Here is a 17,038-nt window from a genome sequence, read left to right on the forward strand (position 1 = left end):
GAAGTTTTGGTTAAACCCTAACGGGAGATCAAAGCGTTCAGTATACAGGGAAAAGATAACGGAAGAGATAATGAGGGCTCTCTCACCATATCCTTTATATATATATATAAGATGGATGGTTACAATTAACCCGAGCATTGCATCTTTTCGGGATAGAACTGCCATCATTACCTTTTTCGGGAAACGGCGTGTCTATTTGAGTCGTCTTTTTAGAGCCTTAATTAGGTGAGTCTGTAAGCAGTTCCAACAACAGTTTATGATTCTCACGCCAAAAGCAGTGTCACTTCAAACGCCCACGTGCTAGATGGCGAGGGGGCATCTGTAAGGGGGATTTCCCGTCATTTATTGGATGACACGTGGATGGGAAATAACCCAGGACTATAAATGTCTAGAATGAGACAAGAGCCATTGGATAAGTTCTGTGAGTAAGTGATCTCGTGTTTATCATGAGTGTTTAGTAAGCATGTGTCAGACACGTGACTAACCACCTCTAAGCATAATAAGATATGCCAATTCAGTATTGGACTTGTTTCCTAACTCTTCAAGGTCGGTTTCTTATGTAATTAGGAAGGTTTGATTCAGGCTTGGACTGTTCCAACTTCCAAGCATATACATCCAATGGACATGGGCTGGGCTTTGCTATCAATGGATCTGAGCCATTGGGCTTTGCTTGACATTGATTCGTGCCTATAACAGCTAGGAATTGTGGACCTAGACTTGGTAATGGGTATGTACCCGTTAGGGTCCTACGAAGGAGGGTCCCAATTAAACAAAGTCCAACAAGGTACAAGAATTTTCGAAAGCAAATGCAGTTGGAGAGTTAACTCCAACCATAATGATGGATTTTATCGTGGATATGATTTCCTCTGAAGTAGCTCAATTTAAGGAACATGAGGTAACTAACTTACTTGAATGGATAATTCCAAGCTATCATATACAATCCAATGCTCTTCTCATCGTGATTATAAATTATCTACGTTTGAAAAAAAAAATAATAATATAATAATAATTAAATCGAGACCATGCATGTCATTGAGAACAATTTAATTAAATTGATTTTTATGGATGAGAGGTGTCTTTGGACTAATGTTGCCAAAAGTTCGGCAGGACGATTAAGTTTATGTTCTGGATTCATTTCTTTTACATCTTTTGGGTTAAATAGTTCTTCTTAAACCGATGACATCATATGGTGCTTCGACATTCTCCTAAAAGTTTGAAAACTAAGCAAAGCCAATTAAGCCAGACTTTCTGAGGACCATAATGTGTCAGCTATTGCCTGATTTGTACGTTCATTGCATATTGCTTGAAACCAGTGTAGTCAAGGTGCAAAAAGGTGTGCAACTAAAGCGCCAGCGCACTTTTGTGACCTTGTGCCTCACCTTGACCAAAGCTAGCGGGAGCTAACATAAGGCGTGCGGCCTTTTCTTTTAGCTTTTCGGTCTGGCGCGCGCCTTATCAACGTTCACAATTTTTTCATTTTTTTGTACAATTTTTGCTATATGTAACACATTTACACTCGATCCAATGGTTGTATGGTATAAGAAATTGTACAAATTTAATAAGTTTCATCTTTGAGTACATTCTAAGTTTTTATTTTGACTAGTTTTTAATAAGTTGTATGGATTGAGAGAAGACACAGAGATGGATTAAATGAAATTTTACGGGATTCCAAAATTCAAATCATGTATTCTATTTCGTGAAGAACTCATTTGGCTTAATTCGATTGGTTCACTCTTTTCCAAGCTAAATGTTATAAAGGATTAGGATTCATGCTAACAATTTAACCTTCAACCTCATTGTAGGAAGCCCAAGCCAAAGGTGGGCCAAAACTAAAAATGTTGTGAACATCCGGCCCCCATATCGGCATGGCCCTCTATCAAAGAAATATCTGCAGGGACCACATTGTTATTTTATTGTAATATATAGTTTACTCTCAACAACCGTTCAGAATATGGGGATGTAGCTCAGATGGTAGAGCGCTCGCTTAGCATGCGAGAGGTACGGGGATCGATACCCCGCATCTCCACTTACAGTTTATTTTTCATTCTTTTTTGGTATGATGATGATATATATTACCTGTTTATGTTGGTTTTTTATTTAAACAAACCGATAACTTCAGTGCTGTCACTTTGTAAGCACATGCCAAAATCCATTTTACAACAAAGAATCTTAGCTGACAAGTAGATGCACGTATTTGACAAAATACCCAGGATAGAATGACAATGAATATATATGCCTAGTAAGCAGCAATGTGTAATGAAGATGTTTCTGGGAAGTGCTGGATGAATTGCTCTGGTATGGTCTCATTTACTCAATAACTTTCTGTGTTTGTCTAATTTTTTTTACATCGCCATCTTTGCTGCTATACTTTCTTGTAGTATGTGGTTAGATGATATAAGTACATTCCCCTTGTTATGGCCAAAGGAGGGAAAAAGTTGTAGCTGTTTTACATTAGATGATGCTATTCCACATGGGGTAGCTAGTTATATAGTACCATTGTTAATATAAAAACAACTATTGTAGGACAAGGACGATATAGACTAGTAGACCTTTTTGCACAAGTAGAATAGTAATTGAGTGTAAGTATCAGAGATGACCACTTGATCTAAATGTCCTAATTTAGCTTTTCTCGGGAATGCTAAAGAACCTAATGCTGGTTAGGTAAATCATTGTTTCGTTAGATGTATCAGCTAACATTTCTATACTTGAGTTGTCAATTCCGTCGTAGTATTGATCACTGAGGACGAAGAAACTTCTTTTGTTTTTTGTTTGCTTTAGGTAAGCTTTCATCCTTGATCAGTTATCACTTGTTTTGCATGATTCAAGTCTAGTTGCATGCTGTCACTCTCCATTGTTCTATTAGGGCCAAATTACTTGCTTAAGCACACATAAACCAGATGGAGGCTGTTTTTAGCGTAATTTGGACTTGGAAACCTACTGCCTGAGGGGATTGTATATACCCGTTTTGCGTGGTTATCAGACTTTCACTACTCAAATTTTCTGATAATATGGTCTGTTCCTGCGAATGAAAATCCTGTTTTTAGAGTTTACAGTTAGTCCTACACTCGTACAAACGTCAGATACCGATAATTCTCCCTTGCTCCATAGAGGTTCTTGCAATGGTAAATAATAAATGAAAGTAGTATAACTATTTCCACAGTATCAGTCTTTCATAATGTTGTATATAAAAGCATACCGTAGGAAGTGAACATATATAGATGGCGCAGGCAGAGATTGTTGGTGCTTTTGCATAAGTACTTTTCTTTTTCAGTGCAACTATCTTCTAGATTAGTTGGTACATACAATGCTTTGGGAACTCAAGAAAGAGAAAAAAAAAAGGCGAAACTGATTGGACTAGTAAATCAACCAATTTTCTGTAAGCGTTGTGATCTTTTCAATAGGCAAGAAGTACTGGTTTTTAACATGAAAAGATCAAGATGCGCTTGTTTAAAATAATAGAGAAAGTATCTTTACAATATTTTCAAGTCTTATAGAATTAAGTTTTCATCCTTGTGCAGTAGATATAATATTGCTCTGTCTGTATGTTTATAATATACAAGCTAAGAATTTTTTGCCCCGACATCATTTCCCTGTTTTGTAGAATGACCATCGTCTGTAGGAGTCTTGGGAATTCTTATCTCTAGAAAGATTTCGTCATCAACTGTTGCCCCTGTTTTCCTCCAATCTGCATTTTCTGGTAACTCCAGTCGCCGTACATACCCAAACTCCCACCAGCGACCACTTCTCCAGTCCTTAACATCAGAATCGCGTTGCTCTCTCCACTGTCCACTGATCTCCAAAACCTTCCCGCACTCCACAATTACCTGAGGACTAAGTTTTTTGACACCTGTGTTGACAGATAATTGATGCTAAGATACATCTTACAACAACTTACGAAAGGAAACCTAGATACAGAGATCTTGTCCTCAATTCTCCAAGCTTAGTTTCTGTAATTCATTTTTTTCGTTGAACAGGAGCTTTTGTGCTTGCGGCTTCAAATTGCAAAACCACACAGGGTTTTTTTTTTAACGAAAAAGAAAAGAAAGAAAGAAATAAGAGTTACAAACTTTTAAGAAGGATCAATAAGTTAAATTTTACTCACATACTTTGTTAACCGGAAAAACCTTGATCCATAACACTGAATTTCGTGAACAATTTTCTTTCCTGCGTAAACTTTTGTCTGCTGAAGTAGGAGTAGTGCGTCGGAGTGTCCACAATATGGGGATGGGTTTTATTTGCAAAAGAAATACTCTTTTTTTTTTCATTTTTAATGTAGTTTGCTTTAATAAGAAAACGGAGATTCATTCCGGCCATCAACAATATGCATATAAAATCACAGTACAAGTTACATGCTAAAAACCAACCGGATGGAATTAGAATACAACTTAAAGAATACAAAAATTAGATGATTAACTGGTTCAAGCAATTACCTGGTAATTCTGCTTTCAGTACATATTCCAAATCTGTCTCATACCACTCAGCAGTGCTCTGACCAGAATTCCTAAGGCTCGACAGTAGAATATCTGATTGAAACTCCCATAACGGGAAGGCATCAGATGGATCAAAAAACTTGCCAAACAACAGTGGGCTGAACAAAGAGCCATCGCCGAAAACCTTAGTCACAGTAGTTACACCCTTAGAGATGAAGGAATCAAATGTGTCTTCCCTCAGTGGCATACACCATTTTTGTGGAGTTGGATCTTCTGATCCAATTTCAAGTTGTTTCCTGCAAGACATATTTTATGAGCAGTTGAAAATGCTAAGGAATTTTGTTGAGCAGAGTTGAAGATTTATCATCTTTTGAGCGTGACCTTCCTTTAAGAAAGGTGGTCGAAAAATTCTTTCTGGACTTTGTAGGAGTGGAAAGGCTGATGGAATATATCTTTTCTAGAGCTTTCCCATTGTAATATGAAAGTGTTTTGGCACACTGATTTAGCATGGATGCCAAAGTGTGCCAACACAGGCGTCTGATTTATCAGTTTTAGATCACTTTTTGCTGTCATTGGATACCAAATTAGATTGTATTTTGATGATGCACTATGAGTGTAATGATATATTCTTATTCAACGAATTAAGTAACACTCCAATTGGTTTATGCTATTGCGCGGACAATTCAACCTAGTGATCGAATACTCAATACTGGAATGGTATGTGTAAAGTCGTGGTTTTGTTTTCCTTTACATACACGGTGGGAGGGAACTGGAATGGATTATTAAAGAGACCGAGTTCGTTCTAGGAGCGAACTGCCTACGTATCTTGCTCGTATCTTGCTCTCGATTCTGTGGGGAGAGAAGAATCAGGTCTGGCGTAGTTCATAGGAGGGGTATTTATAGATGTTGAGAGTGAATCCTCACTCACCACGTGTAAAGTGCATCACAAACGTGGGGTGTAGATTAGGGAGGCGTGCGAGAACTGTCTTTATAGGTCTGCTATGATGATGGGGATTAGTAGTCTGGGAAAGTAGCTTGCGGCAATGGTCAGTAGGTGGTGGCAGTGATTTGTGCACATGCATCTCTGTTCATGATTGCTTCTAGAAGGTAAGCTGAGTCACGTTATCTCCTGATTCGCGTGCTGGCGCGAACTGTGCTAGAGCGTTCTCTTAGCTTGGAGACGCAATCTGATTCCACAGGTCGGTGTGGTATTTCTATCATGTTGAGTACGCGCCTGATATTCCTGAAGGAGGATATCACTCCCTTACACAACCCCCTCTCAGTAGGGCATGCCGGTCATGGAAGCGACTTGCTGAGAGAAAACAGTAGCGCATATGGAGCATGTTAGATGTGGAAATATCCGACAAGCTAGGGAGAACGATCTGTGTTATCCTGTGAGCTGGTGGGCGTAGATGTTTGACACGTGTTCACGCGACGAGAGGATCCGAAAGAAGTTCTGCAGAGAAAACGCGTGCGCCCATTTTTCGATTTGAAAAGATAGGACAGTTTGTTGAAAGTCGTGTGCGGCTAGGGTTAGGGTGTAATCATGATGCCTTGGAAACTGGAGGGGCGGTTGTTCAAAGATTACATTGGTTCTTTGAAACGTCATTTTGCTGCTTCACCTTGTAGAAAACACTTCACTACAGCAACAACTTTCAGGTTAGTTTTCTGCCATTGTTGAACTCCTGCTTCTTGCTTCGTGCTTAGTCTTTGTTCTAGAGTTGTTAGGACGTTCGGTTAGTTACTAGCGGCTAGAATGTTAGGGCTAAAGGAAAGATGTCTGACTCAGATGATACGCGATCTCATGAGGTTCGCGAAGTTTCTCTTGGTTGGGATGATGAAGAGGAAGAGAAAGATAAGTCGGTGTGTGGGGTGAGTGAGAGTGGTGATGAAGATGAGGCAGTTGAGGAGGCTGGATGTGGGAAAGATGAGGCTCGATCTGCGTTTGTGGTTGCTGAAGCTAGCACTTCAGGTCGCTGTGAGAGGTCGTCTTCTAGCGGGCTGCCGCCTAGGGCTGTGGACAGACACACTTTGAGGGCGTTCCCCTATTTAAGGGAAAAATATGGGATAACCGTAAGCGGTCTGGAGATCCATGAGCCCGATCAGAACGCTCTGGTCTATAATGATAGGTACACCCCACCGAACTATGGGGTTATAATCTTTGAGGGGCAGCTGAGGGCGTTCATGACAATACCATTCTCGAAGTTGGTTTGTGAGTTCTTGAACCGCTGTGGCAAAGCGCCTGTTCAGTTTGTGGGTAACACATGGCGGTTGTTCAAGGTGTTTGACCTGTTGAACGCCAGCGGTGAATACCGGATAGAGGTCGCTGATATTATTGAGCATTTCTCATTAAAGCGATCTCGGTCGCTTAACTTTAGCTTGCAAACTCGAGCTAAACTGTCGAGCGTTCTGGATGGTGTGAGTAACGAGTCTTGGGATAAAAGACCGTTGCTGCTTGTTGGAAACTACTGTGTGAGTGGGTTCAGTATGGAAAATAAAATATGCAACTTTACTGGTCGGTACTAGTACACTATCTGAAAATCTTGATCCTGCGTTGGTTGACTTTGTACTGATATGACTATTTCGTTGTCTGTGCAGATATCGCCCTAGAAAAGGAGACGAGCCGAGAGGTGATTGAGAGTTCCGCTAGGTTGACGAGAGCTGAGAAATGAGCGAAGCTTTCGGAAGTTGTGCATTTTTTTAAAGAACGGGGTGGACCCGCAATTAGGGAGAAGAGGAAGGGGCAAAAGAACAGGGCGCGGGGTAAGGTGAGCGAGAGAACCTCGAGGAAGCCTGTGATGGAAAAGCGTAGGAGTGATCTGGTGACGAGGGAAGATAAGAACCAAAGCCGTTTTGGGTTCAAGCGACTCGCTGGGGGTGCTGGTGCGTCTGGGTCTTGAGTTGGGAAGGGTCAGGAGGACGCTCCGTTCGACTTGGACGACGTCCTCTTTGAAATCCCTGAGCCTTGACGAGGAAGGGTAACGACCCAGAGTCTCGCCCTTCCAAGGTTGTGAGGGTAAGACCGCACTGCGGGGGTGGTGAAGGGCGAACCGGGGAAGGACGGCTCGTGCAAGGCTGATGCCCGACTTCAGCGTTCTGGGTGAGGAGGCCACGGAGGTCGCTCCGACCAGGGTTGCTGGAGATACTTCCGGCAAGATGAAAAGGAAGGCTGGTATGAAAGAGATTGGTAAAGGGCATGCTAGTGCTGGGAAAGATGAGCTGGAGCGCAACCTAATGTATGTAGATGAAGCGACTGGTAAAAAGCGCTATGTGAGGAGGTCGGATTGTAGCTACAAATCCGCACCGATAGCTGCTTGTTTGCTCGAGGGGATGGCGCTGGATGGAGATAGAAAAGACTTGGACTCCAAGGAGCTGGAATCGAACCTCAAAGGCATGGATAAGGCAATCGTAATCCGGTAAGTTCATTCAGATAGGATCGCTTTTCTGTATTGTGCATCCTGTTATTGCTCGATGTTAATGGGGATCGTTGTCGCGAACGCCTTAGCTTATTCTTTGGGTACCGGTTGAAGACGAAACGACGGTCGCCGAGTTCCAGAGAAGAAAAAGGTTGAGACGCCGAGGACGACGACGGCGACGCCGAGAGGTGGAGCGATCGAAAAGAAAGAACTAGATGCGTTGAGGTCGCAACTCACTTCTTTGACGCTGGAGAGGATGTCTGCTGTGAACGAGTCGGTCGAGCTGAAGCACGAGGTGGAAGTGCTGAAGAGTAAGATGGCTATAGCGACCGCTTATGCTGAAAGATGTAAAACTGCCACCTTGCAGGCGAAGGATGCCTATCTTGCCATTCGTGCTGAGGTAGAGGAGCTGGAGAAACAATATGAGGAGCTGCAAGGAGAACAGGAACGTGGAGCTTCAAGGGAACGCGAGGTCGGGCCACTCGAAAATGCTAGTACTGTTTCTATGGTCGTGCTTCCTCCTACTACTGGTGTGGTGATTGATCAGTCTCGGGCCTCTGGCGAGCTGGATGGGACCTTAACCGAGGCAGTTGTGGCATCTTCTGGTGATCCGAGCTCTTCTCAAGTGTTGAACGTCTCTCTTGTTGAAAGGTTTGATGATGTTGTTTGAGAACGGTAGTTGGTGTGTGTGTTTGTAATGGGCTTTTGGCCGGAAACAATAGAACTGGTTTCCTAGGATAACCCGGGTAGTTCGTTTGGTGGATGTATATGGAATGCCTGTTTTTGCTTGACTGCTTGTAGTTATTATTCTGTTTATGATGCTTGTGGTATATAGTGGCTTTGAGATTTAGTTTACAAAAGCGTTATGCTTGTGAAGTATTGCTCAAGAGAGCGATCTGCCTGAGCTGATCTTAGAGGTATAGGTCCTCGACTAGTGAGAATTAGGGAGGCCATGAAGCTTGTTAACTCGAGAGAGCGTCTTGCTCGCAGAGAGTGTATTTATCCTGCGAAAGTGTATACCGCACTGAGAGCATATTTGGCCTTAGAAGGCGTACTGTTTACGGAGAGCTTATTTAGCCTCTGAAGGCGTACTACTCACTGAGTTGATCCTAGAAGTATAGGTCCTCAACTTGGTGAGATATGGAGAGGCTATGAGCCTGTAAGCTCCGGAGAGCGTTTTGCTCGCGGAGAGCGTATTTAGCCTCGGAAGGCATAGTGCTCACTGAGAGCGTATTCACGGAGTTGATTCTAGAAGTATAGGTCCTCAACTTGGTGAGATTTAGAGAGGCTATGAGCTTGTAAGCTCCGGAGAGCGTTCTGCTCGCGAAGAGCGTATTTAGCATCTGAAGGCGTAGTGCTCACTGAGAGCGATGGATGCTATGAGAGTGCTGGAAGTGTGCCTGTACTGATGGTGCACTTGGTGCGAGTGCAGTTTTGTCGTAGATATAAGTGAACAGAGTGTTTGACAATACAAATATAATTTAAACTACTTGTATTGACAAAGATTAAAAAAAAACATGAATTGTACAAGACTGCATCTTTATTGATAAAACCTTTTTAACAAATAAGTGTTCCAGGGTCGTGGTAGTGGTCTCCCTTCTTGCGTCTTGATCCAATATGCCCCGTTGCCAACAACTCGGTCTACTATGTATGGTCCCTCCCATGTTGGTGATAGCTTGGAGTCATCTTGAGTCTTTTTCAGGACTAGATCATCAGGTTGAAAAGATTGAGGGTGTACTCGTTTGTTGTAGGACCTCTTTAGAATTTGCTGGTAAGATGCCACTCTGATGGCTGTTAGGTCACGACGTTCCTCGAGCAAATCGACCTCTCAAGCTAGGACTGAGTCATTGTGTCCTGACTCGACAAGCTCGGATCGAGTTGTCGTGATTGTCAGCTTGGTGGGAATAACAGCTTCTGTGCCATAACATAAGGAGAATGGTGATTCGCCTGTGCTGGAGCGAGCTGTGGTGCGGTGAGTCCACAGAATGTTCTCTAGCTGGTTTGGCCATTGGCTTTTGTTCTTTTCAATCTTTTTCTTCAAGTTTTCTAATATGGCTTTGTTGCTGGCCTCAGCTTGGCCATTGCTTTGAGCGTACTGGGGAGTGGAGAATGCGTGAACGATTTTCCACTTGGCCAGAAAATCTTTGACCGTTTTGCCTTTGAACTGGGACCCGCTATCCATCACCAGGGTGTGCGGCAGACCAAATCTGGTGATTATGTGAGTCCAAATGAAGTTTCTAACATGTGACTCCTTGACATGTGCCAAAGGAACTGCTTCAACCCACTTAGTGAAGTAATCGGTTGCAGCTAGGACGAAGCGAAATCCGATGCTTTTCTGTGGGATGAATGGTCCCATGATGTCCATGCCCCACATGTGGAATGGCCAAGGACTTGCAATGCTGATCAACTCGCGAGCCGGCTGGATGATATTATGGCCAAAGATTTGGCATTTGCTGCATTTTAGAACATACGTTTTGGCGTCGATCTGCATGCGAGGCCAAAAGTATCCTTGGGAGATTGCTTTGTGGGCCAAAGAGCGACCTCCAGCATGATTGCCGCATTCTCCCTCATGAATCTCAGCAAAAATCAATTGGCCTTGTGTTGGACTTATGCACCTCAAGTGAGGTCCGCCAGCAGATTTTCGAAACAATTTGTCATTCAAAACACAATAATGACGTGCTTGATATGGAATTTGTCTGGCTTTGGTACGCTCTTCTGGGAGTGTGTCGTTCTGGATGTACTCTATGATGGGCTACATCCATGTCTGGCTCATCTGATCCTCAAAGAGTGGGCATAGGTCGCTGACTTCTAAGACATGCTCTACTTGGTACGATCAACTACTTCAATGAGGAGTTGTCTCGGGGTGCAGCTCGGTGTTTGAGTAGCCAAGTAAGCTAAACTGTCTGCGTTATGGTTCTCGTTAAGCAAAAAGTGGTGTATGGTGGCTTTCTTGAAAGATAGAAGTAACTGATTAACAACTTTAAGGTATTTAGAAAGGTTACCTTCGTGGGTAGTATACTCTTTAGCAATCTGGCGAACGACCAGTTGCGAGTCACTAAAGACTTGAAGCTCTTGTACACTGAGTTATAGCGCCATTCTAAGCCCCATAATTACTACCTCGTACTCCGTTTCGTTGTTGGAGGTCGCAAAGTCGATGCGAACTAATTTCTCCATCACTGCTCCGGCGGGCGATACTAATACAACGCCAACTCCACTTCCACCGGGGTTGCTGGAACCATCTACAAAGAGAGACCAAACAGTCTTGTCGTTGTGCTTAGGGGGTAGGACGTCTATCTCTGGCTCCCAATGTAGATCGTCCACCAGGAAGTTGGAAAGGAAATCAGCCACGACTTGTCCTTTCTGCGAGGTGCGTGGGACGAACTCTATATGTTGTTCTCCGAGCTCTTCTGCCCAAACCGCCATGCGAGTTGTCTTGTTTTCCTTATGAAGTATTTTCTTCAACGGGAGGTCGGTGAGTACTTTGATTGGGTGCACTTGAAAATATGGCCTGAACTTCCTTGCAGAATATAATAGTGCTAATACTGCTCTTTCGATGTAAGAGTAGTTCTTTTCGGCTGGAGTTAGTGTCTTACTTGTAAAGTAGATTAGTTTCTCTGAGTTGTTGTCCTCCTCGAAGAGAACCGAACTAATAGCAAAGTTTGATATTGCTAGATAAAGCCCCAGAGTTTCTCCGTCTACTGGTTTGGCTAGGACGGGAGGTGTTGTAAGAAACTCTTTGAGAGTAGAGAAGGCTTGGTGACACTGATTGTTCTATGAGAACTGCTCGCCTTTTTTGAGAAGTTGTAGAAACGGTCGGCATTTGTCTGATGCCCTAGATATGAATCGGTTAACTGCAGTGACCATGCTTTACAGCTTCTGTATCTACTTCTTTGTCTGCGGGTCGGGCATATCCAAGAATGCCCGGATTTGATCTAGGTTAGCTTCAATCCCGCGCTGTGAGACCAGAAATTTGCCGGAAGGACGCTCTGAAAAGGCATTTTTCTGGGTTTGGCTTCATTCGGGTTCGGCGTAACCTGGAGAACGCTTGCTCAAGGTGAGTGAGGTGGTCACCTGCTTTCTTGCTCTTGACGACCATGTCATCAATATAGACTTCCATGGTATCACCTAACATGTCCTAGAACATGTCAGTTACCAGTCGTTGATACGTCACTCCAGCTGTTCTTGAGGCCGAATGAGAGGACGTTGTAGCAATAAACTCCCTGTTCTGTAATGAAGGACGTTTTCTCTTGATCTTCCTCAGCAATTGGTATTAGGTTGTACCCTCTATAGGCATCCATGAAGGAGAGGAGCTCGTGGCCGCAGGTCTGGTCCACAAGTAGGTCGATCCTTGGTAATGGGAAGCTATCTTTGGGTGTTTCTTGGTTGACATTGGTGAAGTCAACGCAAAGGCAGACCGTGCCATTCTTTTTTGGAACTGCCACTATGTTAGCGGTCTAATCTGGGCAGTCGACCTTTCGGATGAAACCAACTTGTTTGAGTTTATTGACCTCATCATTGATTGCTTTTTGAAAGCGTAGTGATAGTCTCCTAGGTTGCTGTCGAACTGGTCTGGCACTAGGGTTGACATTTAACTTATGGCATGCAACGCTAGGATCTATACCTAGCACATCAATATACGACCAAGCAAAAACATCTTTATTCATGGATAAAAAGTTTACAAGCTGGGCTTTGAGTGTGGGGTCGAGGTTAGCCCCTACATAGACGAACTTAGGGTCGTCTTCCATTCCTAGGTTCACTCGCTGCCTCTCTTCAGTTGGTGTCATAGCTTGTGTTGGGAGAGCGTCCTCTGGGGGACGAAGCTCTGTGGATGCTTTGTTGGTCTGATGAGTGATGGGAGTTACTGCAGGAACCGGAGCGTCTTCTGTGGTTACAACAACAAGGTCTGGGATGACTTCTGTGGTCATAACAACAGAGGCTGGAGTACTTTCCAGAAGCTATTTGGGTTGTATGGGATCTGGTGGGGCGACCTCTGGGGTCTGAACAGGTGGAGCACTGACTGCATGAGCGACCTCTGGGGTCCTGACGAGTGAATCAATAACTGCCTTGGCGACTTTCGGGGTCTGTACAGATGGATAGACCTTCTTTGTGGAGCCCCCAGCGTTTTGAGTTGGTGCGTTGCCTCTGACTTCAGCGACCAAGTCTTTGGCCATGGTGTAGTTGGTGGCCTCGTTTCTTATGCTGATGGGAGCCTCAGCGGTCTTGTTCGCTGAGAGGATTTGATTACAATGATAGGCTTTGAGTTGGTTGCTTCGAAGCTCCATCATGCCCCTGGGGCCTGGAAAACAGATAACTTGATTAAAGTAGACGGTATAACCTGTATTTTATGAATCCACCGTCGTCTAGGATGGCATTGTAGGACGACTTGATATCCAAGACGCTGAAACGCGTATTGAAGCTGACCTTATCCTCTTGGGATCCTACCAAAACTGGAAGTATGATGTCGCCTATTGGGTCGGCCCTAGAGCCGTTGAATCCGTACAAAGGAGCAATCGGATCGATGAAGACCGACTTGGGTAGGTTCATTTCCTGAATTGTGTGGTAGAACAAAATGTCGCACAAACTCCCAAGGTCTATCAGGACGCGCTTAACTGTCCAGTCGCTGATCTTGACATGGACGACAAGCGCATCGTTGTGAGGGAGGCAAACCTTGTTTAGGTCAGCCTCTGTGAAGGCGATATCCCTTAATGGCGACCCGAATTTCACGAGGCGTGTGCTCTTGTGAAGAAAAATGATAAACTTCTTGAAAAGCGTTGACACACCTTCGTTTCTCTCTAGAAGAAGTAACAGAATCATCTGGGAAAGTGATCATATGGATGGTTCTGCCGTTGTCACGATCTGAAAAGTGCCGGCGTCGATCATGACGAGAACGGTCTATGGGACGTCCTCTGCTGCGGGAGCGAGCTTGGATGCTTTGGCGTTCCTGGCGGGGTGGAGATCTGCTGTGTACTCGGCGGGCCATAAGCTTATGGCGCAAGTCGTCGTCGACAATGTTGGTGTATTGTTTGATCTGTCCCGCTTCGATGAGATCCTAGAGATAATGCTTAAGCCCCCAGCAAGCGTGATATTTTGCTTTGTGGAATGCGCAGTAGGGCTTGTCAAGTCGGTCTGCTGGTTTTCGTACGTCAGGTTGGAAATATGAAGCTCACTTGATCTTTTCCAGTATGTAACTGGGAGAGCGTGTCAAGACAACGAACTCTCTGTTGTTATCTAAGCGGTTGCCTGATTTGGGTGCTTGCGACCTGAACCGCTTTTTGGCAGGTGGAGTGTCGTCAGAGATCGCCGCGACTTCTTGGTCGTCTAGTAGATCGTGGTGTCGCAACCCTTCTTGTTGCTTAATATATTTGTCGACCTGAGCGTATAACTCTGTCAGGGTTTTTGGACGCGACCTAATCAGCGATCTGGAGAGGTCTGTGTTACGCACCTGACAGGCGTTGGAGAATGCCAGTGTGGTGAAAGACTCTTTGAGGTCACTCTCCATGCATAACAGTTCGGCTTTGAACCGACCTAGGAACTGGCGGATGGTCTCATCCTCTCCAAATGATAACTGGAAGAGTGAATCCATATCTGCTTTTTTACATCAATTGTGCACGTACTGACTGGCAAACAGATCAGTGAGTTGCTCAAAGGTCTTGATCGAGTCTGAATCGAGTGAAAAGAACTAATCGAGTGGGCCATCTTTGAGACTGGCTGGAAAGAGACGACAGTGAAGATGGTCGAACTCTGGGGAGCTGTAAAGGGCCAGGCTTTGAATGTAACGGGCTACATGTTGGCCGGGGCATGTGCTGCCACCATCGTACATTGGGAAACTTGGCTGAACAAAATCTTGAGAAGAGGGTTTACTGAGTACCTCTGTGGTGAACGGGGAAGCGCGGTATGTCTTTAGCATTTTCTAAACGATCTGGGTTGCGTCTTTCATGATCAAGCGCCTGGTCGATCCGTTCCGCGGCATGTTCGTTAATCCGTTGATTAACTTCGTTGATGTCGCTTCGGCCGACGCGTTACCGGTCTGTTGTTGAAGTCAACTTGTGCACGAAGAGCAACATTTTCTTGCCTGAGCAAGGAAATGCTCTCATTTGTTAAGCCTAGCTGGTTTGCGAGGCCTTGAACTTGAGCTTCGAGGCTTGCCATGTTTCGTGGGCTTGAGATATTCTGTTTTTGGTTTTTGGTTCTTTTGGTTTGTGTGAAGATGGTGTCTCAAGTAATCGAGACCACATACGACACCAATGTAAAGACGTGGTTTAGTTTTCCTTTACATACACGGTGGGAGGGGAACTGGAATGGATTATTGAAGAGACCGAGTTCGTTCTAGGAGCGAACTGCCTATGTATCTTGCTCTCGATTCTGTAGGGAGAGAAGAATCAGGCCTGACATAGTTCATAGGAGGGGTATTTATAGATGTTGAGAGTGAATCCTCACCCACCACGTGTAAAGTGTATCACAAACGTGGGGTGTAGATTAGGGAGGCGTGCGAGAACTGTCTTTATAGGTCTGCTGTGATGATGGGGATTAGTAGTTTGGACAAGTAGCTTGGTGGCAGTAATTTGTGCACATGCATCTCTGTTCATAATTGCTTCTAGAAGATAAGCTGAGTCACGTTATATCTTGATTCGTGTGCTGGCGCGAACTATACTGGAGCGTTCTCTTAGCTTGGAGACGCGATCTGATTCCACAGGTCGGTGTGGTATTTCTATCATACTGAATACGTGTCTGATATTCCTGAATGAGGATATCACTCCGTTACAGTATGTGCCGTCTTACATGAAGTAGAATGCTAGATATGTGCTCCTTGATCTGTTTTATTTATGTTTTTTAAGTTATATGCTCAACCTTAACTCTCTTTCTTTTGCTTTTGCTTTAGCTTTACCATGTTCTGACGTTTCTGTGAAAATGCAATACGTATCTGACTAATGAGTTAGAAAATTAAGAACGAATTCTAAAGTTACTTTTTAGGAGAATATTTGGTATTCATGTGGAATTTCTTTTTCCGAAAGATCTGTATCTTCTCCAGTGGCTGTTCATTCATTCTTTTCACATAGAAAGTGGACCTACCTTTTTAAGAGATAAGAGAAATGGCGATCGGCAGCGAACTGCACTAGGAGACTACTGGCATAATACATTTTTTTCAAATTCAAAAGTGGCAAAAGAATAAAAAAAAAATGTAGTCACATTATTGGACACATTCAATGTCGCAAGGAATCAATATCTTTAAAGAAACTAATATCTAAATGAAGTGATTCTCGGATTCTTCTCCCACGACCATGGTTGTGCGGTACAAACTATCAGGATATGGGTATTTATTGATATTCAATTTCTGGATATGTATTGTGGATATATCCTTCTCTTTGGATATATTTGACATTGTTTCACATGCAAATATCGTAGATATATCCAAAATATCGACAAATATCATGGATATTGTGGATATTTATTGATATATCATGATACATTATTTATATTTATTTGAAATATAATGGTAAATATTAAATAAAATTATTATATACACAAAATATCGCCAAATATTTTCAAATATCGCAAAATATTTTCAAATATCACAAATATCGTTGAAATATCACAGATATTTGCAGTTGTATATATCTCTGAACATATTGTGATATTTATATTTTTCTGAAATCTGAATAGATATCCCCAAATATCATGATATATCGGGATATTTTGTATTATGGTTGTACGCGCTTATGCTTCCTTGCATTTTGCAAATTTGAAACTTTGCAAGGCTTTCTAGACGGATTTAAATAAAAGCAGATATGAGTGAAAATACCATAATTTATTAGAAATAAGCCAAAAATGCCACTTTTCAATTTTAATCATAGTCTAGGACAGGTGGGTTTTGAAACCATTGATAATGACATATTTTTGGCTTATAACTACTAGAAAAACTAGGTTTCACGTTTTAATTATTAATAAGGACAAACTTGATTTTTTTTTTACTCTTTCCAATTTTACCCTTCTATATTTGGTATGCAAAGACGTCTTTGCATACCAAGAGGACACTGACACTTGTGCATAAAATTTTCTTTGTGATGTTTGGTATGCACGCACTTTTTCATGATGTCCGTGCATACCTCGCGATAATTAAGAGGTATATGACCGCAAGATACCATTTTCTTTTATGATATTTTGGTATGCATTATTACGCCTCACATACCTCGC

At 43.1% G+C, this 17,038-nt stretch overlaps 1 protein-coding gene and 1 non-coding gene across 2 annotated transcripts; one reads left to right on the forward strand and one right to left on the reverse strand.

Moving 5' to 3' along the window:
* Positions 1-1,953: 1,953 nt before the first annotated feature.
* TRNAA-AGC (transfer RNA alanine (anticodon AGC)) lies at positions 1,954-2,026 on the forward strand. Its single transcript has one exon. It is a non-coding gene; the product is annotated as a tRNA-Ala (tRNA).
* Positions 2,027-3,370: 1,344 nt separating this feature from the next.
* LOC147504469 (HSP20-like chaperones superfamily protein) lies at positions 3,371-4,965 on the reverse strand. The gene is made up of 2 exons (XM_086557338.1): positions 4,431-4,965; positions 3,371-3,847 (listed from the first exon to the last, which is right to left on the reverse strand). Exons 1-2 carry the CDS (start codon positions 4,735-4,737, stop codon positions 3,561-3,563), a joined length of 594 nt encoding a protein of 197 aa, XP_086413464.1. The 5' UTR covers positions 4,738-4,965; the 3' UTR covers positions 3,371-3,560.
* Between the last annotated feature and the right edge of the window lie 12,073 nt (positions 4,966-17,038).

This window comes from Coptis chinensis, chromosome 4 (genome assembly GCF_015680905.1).
Source record: "Coptis chinensis isolate HL-2020 chromosome 4, ASM1568090v1, whole genome shotgun sequence".
Taxonomy (NCBI): domain Eukaryota; kingdom Viridiplantae; phylum Streptophyta; class Magnoliopsida; order Ranunculales; family Ranunculaceae; genus Coptis; species Coptis chinensis.

Excerpts from the sequence above, each read along its gene's own strand:
- LOC147504469 (XM_086557338.1), bottom strand. The coding sequence starts at position 4,737 with ATGTCTTGCAGGAAACAACTTGAAATTGGATCAGAAGATCCAACTCCA. Across the intron at positions 3,848-4,430 it reads ACTGAAAGCAGAATTACCAG|GTGTCAAAAAACTTAGTCCT; the intron begins GTAATTGCTTGA and ends CTGTCAACACAG.